This window comes from Lepisosteus oculatus, chromosome 5, assembly GCF_040954835.1.
Source record: "Lepisosteus oculatus isolate fLepOcu1 chromosome 5, fLepOcu1.hap2, whole genome shotgun sequence".
Lineage (NCBI taxonomy): Eukaryota > Metazoa > Chordata > Actinopteri > Semionotiformes > Lepisosteidae > Lepisosteus > Lepisosteus oculatus.
The window spans coordinates 44,085,155-44,101,698 of NC_090700.1; the positions used below are offsets into that span (position 1 = coordinate 44,085,155).

Genomic DNA, 16,544 nt, shown 5'->3' on the forward strand with positions numbered 1-16,544 from the left:
GATACGGGGAATATTTAAATAAGAGGGTCCTTGTGATTTTTGATAATCCACATCCACAAAGAATTCAAACTTTTCTGTCCTGATGCACATCCGTCTTTACGTATCTATGGTAATAGGACGACACCTTCCGGTCCGCTTAGCCCTTTGTTTGTCTGCAGTTCTCGCGATAAACTTTGGGATTGGAATCAAAGACCTTTGAGTCGAAGTACGCAGTGAGGGACTCGTTGGAGGAAGATCTCGGAGTCGTGTGATTCTCTTTTACAAACTTAGCGATCATGGCCGATGTTCAGCAGGAAGGAGATGCAAGCAAGCCAGAAGAAACAACAGTTCCGTCCGAGGCTGAAAACGAGCAGCAGTTAGAAAACACCAATGGCATAAAACCGTAATTATCCTTTCCCTTGTTAATTGTTGTGTTCTATGCAGGGGGTCCAGTGTTTCTCAAGATGGAGGCTATACATACGGTTGGCTGAGGCCTAGTTTACACACGGTAGTCATAGGCTTTTTCGCGATTGATAATAGGAGATGCTTATATATATAGATTTGTTTTTGTGTAATACCTCTTAAGAAAATTATGCATACAGTATGAAAATGTTAGAGTTCAAAGAGATGGGCCAACCTTGTATTTATTGATAATCGCCTTTTGTGGTGGTTGTGGCTGAGGTCTGTTGGCACAAACAGCAGTTTTACCAGTGAGCTCAATATTTACGAAATTGGACGAATGTATTCAACATTTATATCAACGCCTTTATTTTGCGACTCTACAAGAAAACGCAACCTGTTTGTTGTGGGGCTGTAGTAATATAGTATATATCGTACGTCCTACCAGGGGGAAATCTATACTATAAAAAAAACACCGACTTCAAGCCAGAAATGGTTATTTCAGTCGCGGAAAACTCATAAAATGTTTCTTTGCAAATATTTTTGTGATTACAACTAAGTATCCTGGGCTTCTACCCTTAAGATTTATAGGCCTTTGATAGGTAGTGTATAATGTTGTTGATTGATGCACAATGTTCTTAATATTTGTGGTGGTTGCAATAGAGCTTAAGCACATTTTCCATTTGTACCCGTTTTCTGTTGTGTAGTGAAGCTGATGAACCTCCGAAGGAGAAGTCCGAAATGAAAGAGAAGTCCGTGAATAAGAAATCAAACCGATTTCACCCGTATTCCAAAGACAAGAACGCGGGAGCTGGAGACAAGAAGGGGCCTCATCGAAACCGAGTGTTTATTAGCAATATCCCATACGACATGAAGTGGCAGGCAATTAAAGATCTGATGAGAGAGAAAGGTAACTTGTCAGGTTCAAGGAATCACAAGTTCTGTAGCTACCTCATGCTGTGCCTTCATGATGTTTGTTCTGTGAAAAAACAATCACTGGACTGTCTCACAAGACAACAAGCAGTGACGATTTGGATTAGATGTTGCTTATCGTAAATTGGTCTGTTATAACAACTTCCAGTTGCTCAAAAGTCCAATATGTTTGCTTAATCAGTTTCTGTTTCTGGAATAAATAACTTCTTCAATGCGTGTTACAGTTCAGGGGATATTTCTTAGATTGCAAAACCAATACTCTGTTTGGACTGAAACTTTTTTGTGTACATAAGTTTGTCAATGATGCTTTGAGTTCTTTTGTCAAGGGTTTTGTTAAGAGAGCTCCAAATCATGTAACCTCTAATGCTTTTTTCGCAAATGAGAACTCGTTCTCGTTGTATCTGTTGTAAGGTGACGCATATGTATTTTACTGAAAAATAGGCTGGTGTGCCTTGATGTGCACTGCTCCTTTTATTTAACTATTGGAAGTTTGCAATTCAAAAGTAGACATCTTTTTGAAAGCTGTTAAAGGTGTAAAGTCACCTTAAAACAGTTAAGGGTTAACATTTGTTTTATTTGAATATCAGGTTGGTTATAGTTTTGGTATTTTGTTCACCAACTATGATCATGCTAGCCCCATTGAGACGTTCATGCTTAAGGTTGAATGTAGCTGTTTTTTCCCCTTTAGTCCATGGCTGCTGATTATTTCAGAAACTGACCTGAGTGGCATGGTTTGTCAGGTGGAATGTTGGTCTGGATCGATCATTGGTGAATAACAGGTTTTGCATATGTAGTGTTGTGCCAAGGGCAACAGTGAAGTGAAGACTGGTGTTTTAAATGCATTGTCTTTTTGGTATTTTCCCTTTGTATGTCTCATGTAGTTGGTGAGGTTACATACGTGGAGCTCTTTAAGGATGCTGAAGGAAAGTCAAGGGTAAGTGATGTGGACAACTTGCTGCAAGAGGTTTTAAATATCCTCAGCAGTCTTCATTCTATCAAGTGTTCGACCAGGTAATGAAACTTAAGGTTATTTTCTGTGAATTGCTGATAAATTGGAAAGGTATTGTGGCTAGAGCCTGTTCCAGTTGGCTGTAGTTTGTGACATTTTTGTCAGAAGGGATTGGTTGGTTGATGCTGTATAATTGGATGCACTTATCAGTTTTTTTTTCCTTTAAGTACATCAAGTTTTTGTTGTTGAAGCTTTCAATTGGTGGTTCAGCTTGCTGTTTATTTTTTTATTTGGTAAAAAGGATCATGTGCTTTTTGTCAGCACTTGTTGTGCAATTTAGTTGCATTATAGTGACTATCAATCCTACATTCATATTCTAAGAATTTAAAGGTGATGAATGGCACAGTGCATTCTGCTTTGAAAATGTCCCTACCCAATTTAGAAAAAATAATGTTTATGAAAGTATGAGCATGCCTCTTTATCGATGTGCATTTTAATTTTTTAAACAGTAAACTCTGTGATGTAGTGAGTGACACATGTATGGATATTGAAGGCTTGATTTTTTTTTTTGCTCCAAACACTTTCAGGTTAAACCCATCTTTACTCATGTTACCACCAGAAGAAATTGTTAAAAAAGGCAGTGGTATATAAATTTGCAACATTAAGAGATATTATGCTGGTAATATGAAAAAAGCAGGTGATCCTGAATATGGAATGGGGACAGGGCTGGAAATTAACTCTTGCCCACTCACCATTGGTGAGTAAAACATTTGAGGGCGACAGAAGATCTTGTCTAAATGGCAAGTAACTATCCTGAGGTGTGCAGAATGTTTTGCCGAGTACTGAACCACTTTGTCCTCAGTATTTAAAAGTTCATTTGTGACCTGTTGTCATGGTCTCAGTACATGTTGCTGTGTTCCGCAAACTAAACAAAATGAGAGGCAGCAGCACCACTGGAATATTTGTTATATTTCTAAAATTAGGTTTGTCATAAGAATGAATAAAACGATTGCAGTGAGAGTTGTATTCATGACATTTACACAAAGGCTAGTCCCTCACCTTGAGTAAATGGTAGCAGACTAGTGTTAAAAGGGTGGTGAGAGAGGTTTTCTTTTAATGTGCCAATGCAGTTCATATGTGCTGACACTTTAAACATTTAAAAACAACATCTGTAAAACTTCGAAAAGATCTGGATGTAAGGTATATATAAATCCAGTGATGAAATAGCCCAGTCCAAACAGAACAAATAGTCTGAATTCATTAAGTGTAAAAATTAAGCATGGCATTCAAAGAACAGTAACAGTATTATGAATGCAAAATTGTATATTCTGAAGCCTTTACTGAAATACAATATGCAATTGCACATCTAGAGTTTTTGTGAGTGAAAGGAAGTCGCAGTTCACTAAATTAGTACACATCCTATGATGTACTGTTAAGACATTTTAATATATGATGGGGCCAGATGCTCTGCAGATATTATTGGCTTGTGTCCTAAAAAGTTAATTTCCAGCTCTGGTGGGTATTATTTCACCCCACCATATAAAATAGTGTTAAGATTTCACTGACCTTTTAAAATCCTGTCCTGTAATTCCCTTTGCCCTTATTTTAATGACCTTTACTACTTCCTCTAGAAGGGGCAGTAAGAACATGCAGATTTCATGTTTGGCATGCATTCTGCGAGTACACTTCTGTGCACATCTGGAAAACCAGAAAATAAATGTATAAAAGTCATATTCTTCAAAGACCTTATTAAAGCTGGTTAAGGTTAAATTTTGTACACCTCTTGTGAGGTTTCGCATTACATTAACTTGTTTTTTTCCCCCTTCTCTTGATGCGTGCTCTTGAACACTACTGTGTTGCTGCTACAGGGATGTGGGTATGTACAATTTTTCTGCTTCCATTTTTACTTTTTTGGGTCTATGAAATTAATTGTGATTAATCTGCATTTTTTCATAACTTGTATTTTGCTTTGTAAAATAATTTCCATCCAGAGTTGTAGAGTTCAAGGATGAAGAATTTGTCAAGAAGGCGATTGAAGTTATGAACAAGCATGATCTGAATGGCAGGCCACTCAACATCAAAGAGGTATGGAGAAATCTCAAGCTATTGAACTATTTTAAAACTGACTGATGATGGTGAAATTAATATTAGTGCTAAAGGCTTAATGTGGGTCTGCATTAAGGTCATCCGTCTGAAATTTTTCAGGATCCTGATGGGGAGCATGCACGGAGGGTGCTGCAGAGGACTGGAGGAATGTTTCCTGGAGGCCGTGGCTCAGATGGGGGTCCTGGAATAATGAACTTGCCTCCTTCTATTGCCAACAATCCAAATATCCCCCCTGAGGTCATTAATGCTTTACAGGCTGGGAGGCTGGGTTCAACGGTGTTTGTTGCCAATGTAAGATTTTGTCATTTTTTGCATATTCATCTCATGTTTAATTTATACGTCGATATTAAATTTGCACTTTCCTCTCTTTTTATAAAGCTTGATTTCAAAGTGGGGTGGAAGAAGCTGAAGGAAGTGTTCAGCATGGCTGGAACAGTGAAAAGAGCTGATGTGAAGGAAGACAAAGATGGCAAGAGCCGTGGGATGGGGACTGTCACCTTTGAACAGCCGCTGGAGGCGGTTCAGGCCATCTGTATCCTTTATAATATTGCTTGGGCACAAAAGCTATATGGGTTCGTGTAGGTGACAGTTTAGTAATGAGTAGTTAATGAAGTGTTTTAACTTATCTCTGGTTTGGAATCAATTATAGTTCTGTTATGAAGGTTTGAAATTGTGAATGTTTTCCTTAACCTCTTGATGCTTAGCCATGTTCAATGGACAGTTCTTGTTTGACAGGCCTATGCATGTGAAAATGGTGAGTTTTTCTTTCCTTACTAATCCCTATATGTGGGTCGCATGTGTGCGTTTGTCCATTGTTCAACGCTGTCCTGGAGTGTCCTGTGTGTCAATTCCCCGTGTCTGATTTTTCCTCCCACCTCCCAAAGATGTGCTAATCAAAGGTCCTAAATTGTCCCTTGACAATTAGACAGCTACACTTATTTAGGCTGTAGTTTACTCCTGTAATATTACTCTGGATTGCAGTGAATAAAAAGCTTTCTAATAAAATATTGTTGAAAAGGAAATTAACATTTGTTTTCCGTTTCAGGATGACAAGTCTGTTCCCCCAGATGATTTCCGTCCAGTAGAAAAGTCACCTCAGTTGCCACGTGAGTATCTTGTCTCCATTCTGTGTAGGGCTTGTTTGTAGGAAGATGGAACTTCTTTGGTGATTAAAGCTGCATGTGCTGACTTTGCTTTTAGGAGGTCTTGGTGGTATTGGAATGGGACTTGGGCCTGGAGGTCAGCCAATCAATGCTAACCGATTGAGTGGAGGAGGAATGGGAAATCCTAGTCCTGGAGGTTAGTGCGTCTAAAAAGAGCCTATTTTTCCTGTTTGTGAGGAGTAAGTCCCTGTTCATTTTTGGAGAGCCTGAGCAATCGCAGAGTGCAGAAGAGCTGGCCTGTTCCTGTTCATATTGCAGCAAGTTACTGGGTATCTTGCAAAGACTAATGCCGACATCACGCCGTGACGTCTTATATCCAGGAACGGAAAAGTCTAACAGTATTGTTATGGTTCCCTTTTACTGCTGATTACAGGCTGTAAAAGTTTAATCTTGAGTTTTCTGAATTGTCTACTCTTTTATAGGCACAACAAAATTATAAACTAGGCTTGTACATTTTTGCCATGAGATACATTATACACATAGTAAGAAGGTGAAATGTCATCTTGTGTTCCAGGTATGGAAGGACCTGGTTTTGGAGGCATGAATCGAATGGGAGGTGTGTTCTGATAATTACTTTTACAAAGGAAAGTGATATGCAGTTATATTATAAATCCAGTTTAAATACTGGATGACAGCCATGACTGAAATCTGTTTTTGCTATAGATCGTTTTGTTGAATTGTTTGATTTCAATATGCATGTTTTTTAAAATTGCTTTCAGTTATTAAGCAACTCACTTGGCTTTTTAATTCCTAAAAATCAGTTGTCTGCGATTTCACAAAGTGTGGATTTTTTATTGATTTACTGTCTAAACTTAATGAGGGTTCCCTTGCATCCTAAACAATGTGGTATATTTTTTAGAGATCATTTGCTTCAGAGAGTAATGAAAAGAGTTTGGAGGATTGCAGTACAGACTTTAATATTGCTAGGTAGTGGCTATTCTCAAGACAGACAGTTGAATCTGGTAGTTTGCTTAGGAACTGCTCTGGTACTCTTTAGTAGTGGAACATTTTCTTAATATTCTCTCATCTCCATCCATCAATATAAATTTTTTTATGTAAATCAGTCTGTTTTATTTCTATGGGTCCGGTCTTATTTTGTTAAACGCCAAATGCAGATTTTCTAGAAATACTGTTTCCCACATGATCTGCTAGTTTGTTGGTTATAACAGCCCTCCTTTCAAAAAAACCCTTCAACAAAGCTCAGGATCAGTATCCCCTAAAATGAAGGGCAATCTTGGAGGGCTGAATCCTAAAAACACGTTGAACTGTTCATTTTGATTTTGGATTTTTCTGTTTCCTAAACTGTAATCTGCCAGATCCCCAGCTAAAAACAAAAATGAAACTACAGACCATTGGAACTAGATTCCAAAACATGTTATCTTCCTGGTGCAAGAAATGCTTGAAGCATATTCATGTTTTTGGTGTTGCTGTATAATGTCGTTTCCTCTGTGTTCCTCTCTCAGGAATGGGCGGAGGCAGCTATGGAGGAATGGACGGGATGGGCAACATGGGAGGTTACAGTGGTAGAGACATGGCACCTATGGGAAGATTGGGAGGTAGTGTGACTTATTCTCGGTTATACAAGATGTAAGAGCTTGGAACATGCTGTGTACTCAACTCATGTTCTCCAAATAGGAATGGATGATTACAGAGGTGGTCTTGGAGCTGGAATGGGCGGACTTGGCAGTGGCATGGGAGGAATGGGTTCTGGGATGGGCAGCAACATGGGTGGTAAGTTTTTGGGAAAACAAACCTTTATTGGTAGGCTTTTTCTGACACAAATATTTTTCTCAATCTACAGGTTTTAATGTTAACTGACTTTAGCACTCATGGATGGGACTATGTCATGTTAGGGTCTTAAATTGCAGAAGTCATTATTTTTTCAGAGAGTCTGTGAGTAGTGCAAGTCATTAAATTGAACATTATGGTTTTGGTTCTTTTTGAACACTTTTTAAGCTTGATCTTGGTCTTTGTTTGTTAAATATACCATTCCTTTCAGATATGTTCCGTTCTGGAATGGGTGGCATGGACCGTGATTTTGGCAGGAATGAAATGCCGATGAATCGAGGCTATGGGGATTCGTTTGGAGGAATGGGTAAGGCTGTTTGTGGTAGTGGTTTATTCTTGATCTGAAGAGCCTGTTCAGATTCTGCTATGCGTATTGCCGTGTTATAATGAAATCTTTTGGCATCATCTTTCATTTTCATATTTCAGAAATTTGAAAACCATTTTTTTATCATTTTTAATATCCATTCATATGTTGTACATAGCTCTGAACAAATGGGGCCTCTTGCTTCCTGAGACTCAACTTAAATTGTATTATGGAACGTTTTCTAGTCAGCTGTATAAGGTACTCTTGGTCCTTTATTGACTGTTAGTAAATTTTCTTTGTCAGGAGGAGGAATGGGAGGATTTGGCGGAGGCATGGGTAATGCTGGCATGGGTCCAATGGGATCTGGATTAGGTATTTTTTAATTAATGTTTTTCATTGCTTAAACTCGGCTTACATCTGCAGCTTTTTTTTTTTGTTATGCTGTATTTCAGCCGTTATTTTTTAGATGTAAAGATTGTCTGATTTCATCAAAAAATGTGTTTCTGGGAGGGTGCTGACTAGGTGTTGCAGAAGTTCTTTTCTAGAAGTCAGTTCACTGAAGTTCAGCACATTTACTGCTGAGTGATGTTTCTGCACCTTGAGTCAGAAGGTGTTGTATGCGTTGTTTTCCACAAAATACTTTTAAATGGTTAATGGAGAACAATGCACTATTAGAAGTATTAGTATTACAAGTATGGGTTGGTAGTTTGCAAACTGAAATGCCCTGTTTAATGAATGATGCCTCTTTCCTTATAGGAAGTGGAATGGGCAACATGGGAATGGGTGTGGACCGCATGAACTCCAGCTATGACCGAATGGGAGGTGGTATGGACATGAATCGTGGATTTGCGGGATTTGGAAGTGGCTCTGGCCCAATGGGAGGTGGAATGTCTGACAGAGGGTCGGGGCCCAAGGGATGCCAAATCTTTGTGCGCAATGTAAGTGAATAAAAACATCACTATTTCGTTTTTCAAGTGTTTTTATTGCTTTCCTTTTAAATTTACCTTTTTTTTATTGTAGCTTTCCTATGACCTAACCTGGCAGAAGTTAAAGGAAAAATTCAGTCACTGTGGTGAGTAATTTGAGTGTGTGAAAGTTTCAACATACTAACACTGTTTATTTGCTCAAATAGATCTTTCGATATGTCTGTCATAAAGTTCTGAGTTTTGTGTGGTGTTCTTAAAGGAGTTTTTTAGTTTGGGTCATGTACTCGTGTCGCTTCAACTTCATTGTGAAATTAATGCTTTCATTCCTTTTCCCTTTTAGGTCAAGTTGTATTTGCAGAAATAAAAATGGAAAATGGCAAATCCAAAGGGTGTGGAACAGTTCGCTTCGATTCCCCAGAAAGTGCTGAAAAGGCATGCAGGATGATGAATGGCACAAAGATTAACGGGAGAGAAGTTGATGTCCGTATTGATCGAAATGCTTAAACCTTTAGTGATGTTTACACCCATGTCCCCTGTAGCTTTTGTTTTGTTTTAAAAACATTTCTTGGAAGTCCCTACTGTTACCTGAAGCTGTCGGTCATCACCAGCCTTTGTAACTGGATGTGTATAGGGTTGTTTATATACAGTGATCTTTTTTTTTTTAAACCCCTCTTTAATTTGTCAGCCATCAGTATGTTTGAACAAATAAACTTTTTAATTTTTTAACATTGTTTTGTGACTTTTCTTGAAGGTGAGTGGAAGGTGCTGAAACTTTGTCCCATGTTTAAGTCTTCTAATCACAGTTAGGGGGCTAAACATTTCTTATTATTTTCTCTTGTCTCTCATCCACTAATTTATATCTATATCTATTGTATGGAATATTCTGCCTGTTCTCAAGTGTCAAAAACTACTGCTGGTTGACCTGTGTTAAGTGAATCCAGGAACTATTTAACTCTGTTCTTAGATGCATATTATGTTTTAAAATATATCCAAAAACTGGATAAATGAAAAAAAATTTTATTGCATTTAAAACATTTTTGTGGTGTTCCAAAGCCTATCAGTTCAATCATTGCATGCTCTTACTGGGCTACTGCCAATAATGCCAAGTTCATACAAAATAGACAAAGTTGCAAAGAGAAGGTAGAAAACAAAACATATAGCACCTAGCTTCCTGTCCAGCTTCCACCCATTAATGTGTACAGCCATGAATAACACAATGATTGAGAGGAGGAGGGTAAATGCTGTATATAACAAGCCAGAACTGTTAATTTGCACAGGTGAGGAGTTGTCCACAAAAACAGTTTTTATAAACCACGGTAAGCCCAGGCACAGCATATCAAACACATTGGATCCCACAATATTGGACATTGCCATGTCTCCCTTTCCTGCAAGAGAGGAGAGCAAAAAGATTGGTTCCTGTAAAGCAAGTGTACAAATTGCGTACAGTATCAATCTCTGTCTCATGCTCAAATTGCTACCTTAAAGGTTGGCTGACTTCCATTATCTTATAAGACAGATGTGTTCGGTTAGGAAGCTAAATGTATAAACGTGCTGTTTGGAAGCTACGCTAATAACATCCACAATTTATCATACCAGTATTCACTCTGAAATGTAGTTGTGTGTGATGGATTACCTTCTCTAGCAACCAAGACACTTGCAACTGTGTCAGGAATGCTTGTTCCGGCTGCCAAAAGAGTGAGACCCATTACCGTGTCTGGAATCCCCAGTGTTTCTCCTGCAATAGTCAAATAGAATGATTCAGTCCTCTTCATCGGAATTACAACTAAAGTCTACTACTGGTTCAGACCAGTGGCTTTGACTGTTTTTATGCATGTATACTTGACATTTCCTAAACTGATAGTTTACAGAACCTTCTAAGCACTTTATATTGTGAAGAAAGACATGGACATACTTAATCCCCTTCTATCAAAATTATATTGGCTTTAATAAAGCTTGGGTCAGCTTTTAGGTAGTATGGAGAAATAATGTGAGATGCCATAATTGTCTCTTTTAGCTACTTAAGCGGAAGAGATCCTTATATAACTGTTTCACTATTGCTATGGCATGTGATGGAAAGTTAGTGACGATGGATCAGGTGTCCTCTCCAGAAAGCCTGCAAGCTCACATCATGTGGCAAAGGGTGCTCGTTGACATGCACAGGGCTGTGTTGTGTTCTACCTGGGCGGTTCTGTGTAGTGTAAGGTCTGTGCAGTGCTAAATTCTGTCATGTGAGTCTTTTAGAGTTCTGGGTGGATAATAATCCTCTTATACTCCACAAAGTCAGTTGGCATCACATGGTTTCTCACAGTATCCCACGGGGCAAAGAAGCCCTTAATCCTGCTGTTTAAGAGTGCTCTGACTTCAGATGAGGGGCTACAGTAATCCCCCAGGATACTACAAAGGCATTTCAGCTATTACCATGTGATTCAGCTCTCGTGCACAGCAAAACTATTTTAGGTTTTCTCCATTCAAATAACACTGAGTGAGCAGAAGACTTTTTAATAAGATTAGGGAATTGATGCTGCTATTCAGATTTTAAAGCAAAATGTAAAAAGCACATGCATATTCATAATCATAGCACCCACTGGCTTTAGCTGATTGAAGCAATATCACTGGAAACAGTTATTTAATTAAATTGCCAGCTGGAATTTAAAAGCTTATTTACCTACAATGGTGACCATCCACACCAGGATATATGTGAATGCAGAGATCCACACTGCAGCCATGAGGAAGGTCAGTGGGAACCATCTTTTCCAGAACTGCCTTCTGCAGTCTGGAGTGGTCAAGAACAGCAGCGTGATTATGGGTAAGCACAGCACCCACAGGATTCTCTTGAGGTCAGCCTCGGGAATTGTGAAGACACTTCGATGATCTGGAAAATATAGTATTTTGGATTTTGTCAATACAGCTATCAGAATAATTTACTTGCTACCATTCCATCAGTGCTGCCGGCAGTATTTTGCAGGCAGGACTGTCACCTTATGTGGACAGGCCAGCAGTGGAGGCAAACATCCTTCAGTGATTAATCAAGGTCCTGTGTTGAGCACCCTGTCTAACCAGTGAGTGTGAGCAGCAACACCAGACCAACCGAAAGGGAGGTCCAAGTGTGATGGTTTGGGGAGGTGTGTCAGGCTGCAGCAGAACTCCTCTTGTACAGACTGATGTCAATCTGACTTAATGGCACTACACCTCATGTCTAGAGACCTTAACTGGTGCCCCAAACACTTACATCCTGATGTGAAAACATTCCAGCAGGACAACACAACCTCATACTGCATTGTAACAATGGCTTAGTTACAAGATGGGTATGTGATAACTATACCGTGGATGCCCCAGCTGCTAAACATCATCCCTATTGAACATTTGATGGACTAAAATGACATTTAGCTCCTAGGGCTCTGAGACCAGTGAGCAGACAGATGCTGTTTTAAGGTCTGTGAGAGGACAGGGACTGAATCCCACATGACAGCATCGGCAACCTGGTCCAAAGTATTGGATGCAAATGAACAGCTTGTATTGCTTCCAGCTGTGGCCACTTTCTATTAGCCCATGTTTTCAGTGATAGAACCTCTGTTGATGGTAATATTAATCATGATGAAAATATCTATATCATGTCTATTCAATCAACCATTAGTGCATCTGCTATGAAAAAGTACAATCTTCCTGATGACTTTGACTTTTTTGCAGTTATTAGTGATACACTTATTTTGTTGCTCTTCAAATATAATAATAATATTTTTTCCCCAATAACTCTGAGATTAGCTGGTTTCTCACTGTGGGTTTTTGGGTTTTCTACCTCTTGTCCTGGAAAGCTACATTAACTTTCGTAGGTCTTTCTTTCAGCTGTGCTTTTAGCTAGAGAGGTAAAATGTTACCTTAACTATGTTAATACATTAAATAATTACTTAACTAAGCCAGTGATAATCAATGTTGAGCTGTGATCTTTAGCCAGAGACTGAAGACAGCTGTGTCTCTCTGTGGACTAAGGCGTAGGCTCTTTGCCTACTAGCTTTCTGTGGTACACAAACGTTTTACACATCAAACTTACCATTAGAAACATCTCCAAGTCCATGTAAACTTAGAGAAAGCTGTGAGTATCCTGAGTCCTCCTGAAATATCCCACTGTCAGTTCTGGAATGTCTGTGTACCAGCAGGCCATTGTCATCGTTCCAGCCAAGCAATGAATGCTGCTCATTAGTCTCCTCCATTTCTTTAGTCAGGCAGGTACAGCAGGGACTAAACTTCTTCATCATGTACTGGTTGATGCGAATGTCAAAGCAAAGCACCACAATATACACTCCGTAAACCAGCAGTAATGAAGCAGCCTCATACCTTCAAAAAGAAAATACTAATTGTGTAAAGGCGTCAGTCCAAACTGCAAATTGAGTGTTCCTGAAATGCTAAGAGACAATTGCAAGATTGTTTTGTTTGCCTTTTTCACAAGTCAATGAATTACTTCTCAGTTACTGGAACTATGCTTCAAAATACATCACTGAGTTACCACCAGCACTGATTTAAAAGAATTAGCCAACAGAACAAAATTCTCACCAGTATATCGTGTTATCAGAAATAATCGCAATTACAGCCGACACACTTATGGCGTATGCCACACAGTCTCTAAACAAAGGCCAGCAAGTCAGCTTGGAGACCTGGAAAAAGTCAAAGCAACATTATTTTATTAGACATAAAATACATTTATGAAATTTACAGTATTAATCATGGACATACAACAAGATAAGAGAATGGAAAATACAACGTAAAGGACTGAGCCAGCCAAACAATACAAAGCAAAGTATAGCACTTGACGGTGTACAGACAGCAATAACCCGCACAGAGAACAGGCTGACTACCTTGTGAATTTAAGACTCAACGGATAGCTCGAAGACATGGTTCGTAACTTGAAGCTGTTGTGCCAGTTTTAATGTTCCAGGCTCAGGCGATCTATCAACCACTTTATCCAATATAGGTATAAGGGGGAACTGAAACCTATCCCAGCATGCAACAAGCACAAGACAGAATACACACACAGGATGCTAGTCCGTCACTTGACACATACACTTACACGAGGACCAATTTTCCCTAACCCTAACCCAGGAGACAATTAACCTACTAATATATCTTAGAACTGTGAGAGGAAACCGGAACACTAGTAACTCAGAACTACCCACGCAAACTCGGGGATCAAGCAAGGATAACCACTACGCCACCATGTCGTGCTTGTCTAGACGATTTTATTCAAATAAAAAAATGCTTACGTCATTTGTTACATGAATGAAATTACAAGTGCATTACACATCAAAGAATGCACTTAAGAGAATCAAAAAACAGCAAAGGCATTGCAGTCTGCCAACAGCAAATTGCATTCATTGCGTTTTCAATATTTTCCCCAATTAGACCAAAAAAAAGTAACACCATATTTTTTTCGTAAAGCACAATTTGTTTAAAAATATTACAAAACGACAACTAGCCGAACCCTACAGTAGATCCTGTGGAAATCTTTGAATACATATGGTGCTGTATTCAAAACATTTAACTTCTCAAATCCCTATTGGGAGCATTGGGGATTTCAGTGCCTCGTGTTGTGAATATGCTCATAAGCTTTAATGAAATACCACATTCCATTCAACCAACCCTTTCCATCGTCAAGGAAAGCTAAATGCTGAGGCATCTTAATTGGCCGGCTCAGCGTGTGGTTTAAAATTCAGACAAAAATGTAGGACTCACATGTAGAGCTGGTAACGCCTATGGTTGCCCAGAGATTGACGAAGGCGTCAGTGAATTTCTGTCGGTCACATACACTTTTCCTTAACGTATCAGTGGTTCACATCCTACTGTACACAGACATTCGGACCTCTGTATCTCAAGGTCTAAATTCAATGTTGTTGTGACAAAAAGAACAAAAAAAAAATACATACTGAAGAGGAAAGAAGTCCGCATGCTGCACATATCGCTAGAAGGTTGTAGACCGCTGATCCAACTATAGTACTAACACCGATATCTCCTTTAGTGACAAACACACCTGGAGAAACAGTCACACCACATGCCAACAAAAAAAAACATACCTTTTAGACTGCAGTTTAGGAACTAAACGTATGCATTAGAATTAATTCATTATCTGAATCACGTTACAGATTACAGACTCGTATCAGCATTTTATTTGTGACCTTTAATTACTACGAAACAAAAAGGCTACGTTGCGTAAATCCTGCGCGAATATTTGAAAAGTACTAAATTAGTTGAGTGACAAGCCAAGACCATCAGAAACAGTACCTAGGAAAACAGTCACTAGTTCTGGGGCTGAGCTACCAGCGGCCATGAAAGTTGCTCCAGCAACATCATGAGAAAGACCGAGACCTGCAAACAAGAACAGGGGAGACATGTAGTAATTTATTATCAGCACAGCGGTGAAAGTCGAACTACCTGAAACAGTCGCACGCTGTCTACGGTTTTATACAGCTAGATTTCTGCAACTTACGTTCACTGATGGCTTCCAGAGAAGGTAAGAAGTAGTCATCACAGACAACAGAAACGGCTAACAGCATATAAAAAATAATCATGAAATAAATTACAATCCCGCCTGCTTTTCTTTCTTGTTCTGTGAAAAATCCCTCTGGGAATTCTGAGGAAGGAGGGGGGACACACCGAGTATCATTCTCTGAAACGAAAACGCAATTGTAAAGTAACTAAAGGTGTGAAAGGCAGAAGTCACATCGCGATATAGTTCCTGTTACTAACACTAGACCTGCTAATATAACGTATTAAATTGCCGTTAGCGTGTCTAGTATTAATAACAGCACTGTAAAGTGTGAAAATTCGTTACAATTGTCATAATCATTTGATCCATAACGAACCGTTAAATAAGCAGTTTAAATAGATTTACACCACATTTTATTCGAAATGTACTGAATGAAAATCGCATTGATAGCTAAAAAACATCCATGCACAAACGTCCAGATTAATTAACACTAACCAACATCCCGTCGGACCCGTGAAGAACTGTACTGTGTTGAAATCACTGCTACTTTGTAAATTAGGTGAACTGTTCCGTAAAGTACGAGAAATATCCCTGTAATGCAAAATAAGACTTCTCTTCTTTTCTGTCTCTTGTCCAGAAATGTGGTTTTATCCATTGTTCCCATAGTCCGAGAGTCCCAAAGTGTGACAGACAGCTATAACCTTCTTAAATTCGTCAGAATGTCGTTCTACTAGAGCAGTCCCAAAGTTTGGTGCAGTTCAGGGGAAACAAATTCCAGGCAGATCTATCTACGACTGACTGGATTTCAGATGGCTGCAGTTTCACTCCAAGACAGATATTTCACAGAAATGTTCACCGCTGTTTCACCCATATGCTGGGGATCACGGGATGAACCTATTCTCACTTCATAATGCTCCTCGATCGCCCTGGGCCAGTGAGGTAACCAATCAAACTGAAGAATGTAAAACACATAACCGCTGCCATGGATCAAGAAATTATTCGTATTAATACGGTGTCTTTTCAAAATGTTAATATTCTTATTCATTGTACAGAACCCAAAAATATAGGAATTGCGTTCCTCTTTTACAGCTGAAGAAAGATTCATGCGTTTCCGACTTTGGGCCGTTACAAAAGTACATATCCAGTAAGGGAAGTACAGGCGGAAATTCCGAGGTCCTCATTTACAAGGAAAATGGAACCTTTTGATGTCTGTATGCACCAAAATTAAACGATTCATCTTTAATATTAATATTGCACCAAATCTCAAAGTACTTGACTTGTACTTGAGTTTCTGTATCAATAAAGCGAAACACACAGAACGGTACGAGAAAAACCTTAACATAGAAAAGAGTCTCTATTCGTATATATAGTAAGCTATACTGTATTATACCTTTACTGTATGGTTTTTGCTTAAAAAATTGTAAGGTCTTTATTAACAGCAAAAAAATATATAGCATGGCAGCACAAATGAACTACTACTTCCAGCCGCTTACAAGAAAACACAACTTATGTAAAGAAAGGT

General features: G+C 38.9%; 2 protein-coding genes across 2 annotated transcripts; one reads left to right on the top strand and one right to left on the bottom strand.

Moving 5' to 3' along the window:
- The first annotated feature begins 188 nt into the window (after positions 1-188).
- Positions 189-9,273, top strand: myef2 (myelin expression factor 2). Its single transcript, XM_006628700.3, has 18 exons — positions 189-382; positions 1,086-1,288; positions 2,193-2,245; positions 4,129-4,136; positions 4,252-4,345; positions 4,466-4,657; positions 4,745-4,898; positions 5,071-5,120; positions 5,412-5,472; positions 5,567-5,665; positions 6,044-6,085; positions 6,993-7,085; positions 7,165-7,260; positions 7,529-7,624; positions 7,925-7,993; positions 8,378-8,559; positions 8,642-8,693; positions 8,888-9,273. The coding sequence occupies exons 1-18, from the start codon at positions 276-278 to the stop codon at positions 9,049-9,051; spliced, it is 1,815 nt and encodes a 604-aa protein (XP_006628763.2). The 5' UTR covers positions 189-275; the 3' UTR covers positions 9,052-9,273.
- A 287-nt stretch (positions 9,274-9,560) lies between these two features.
- slc24a5 (solute carrier family 24 member 5) lies at positions 9,561-16,128 on the bottom strand. Its single transcript, XM_006628701.3, has 9 exons — positions 15,518-16,128; positions 15,023-15,202; positions 14,818-14,901; positions 14,463-14,566; positions 13,096-13,196; positions 12,596-12,879; positions 11,213-11,419; positions 10,181-10,282; positions 9,561-9,932 (listed from the first exon to the last, which is right to left on the bottom strand). Exons 1-9 carry the CDS (start codon positions 15,684-15,686, stop codon positions 9,610-9,612), a joined length of 1,554 nt encoding a protein of 517 aa, XP_006628764.2. The 5' UTR covers positions 15,687-16,128; the 3' UTR covers positions 9,561-9,609.
- Positions 16,129-16,544: the final 416 nt, after the last annotated feature.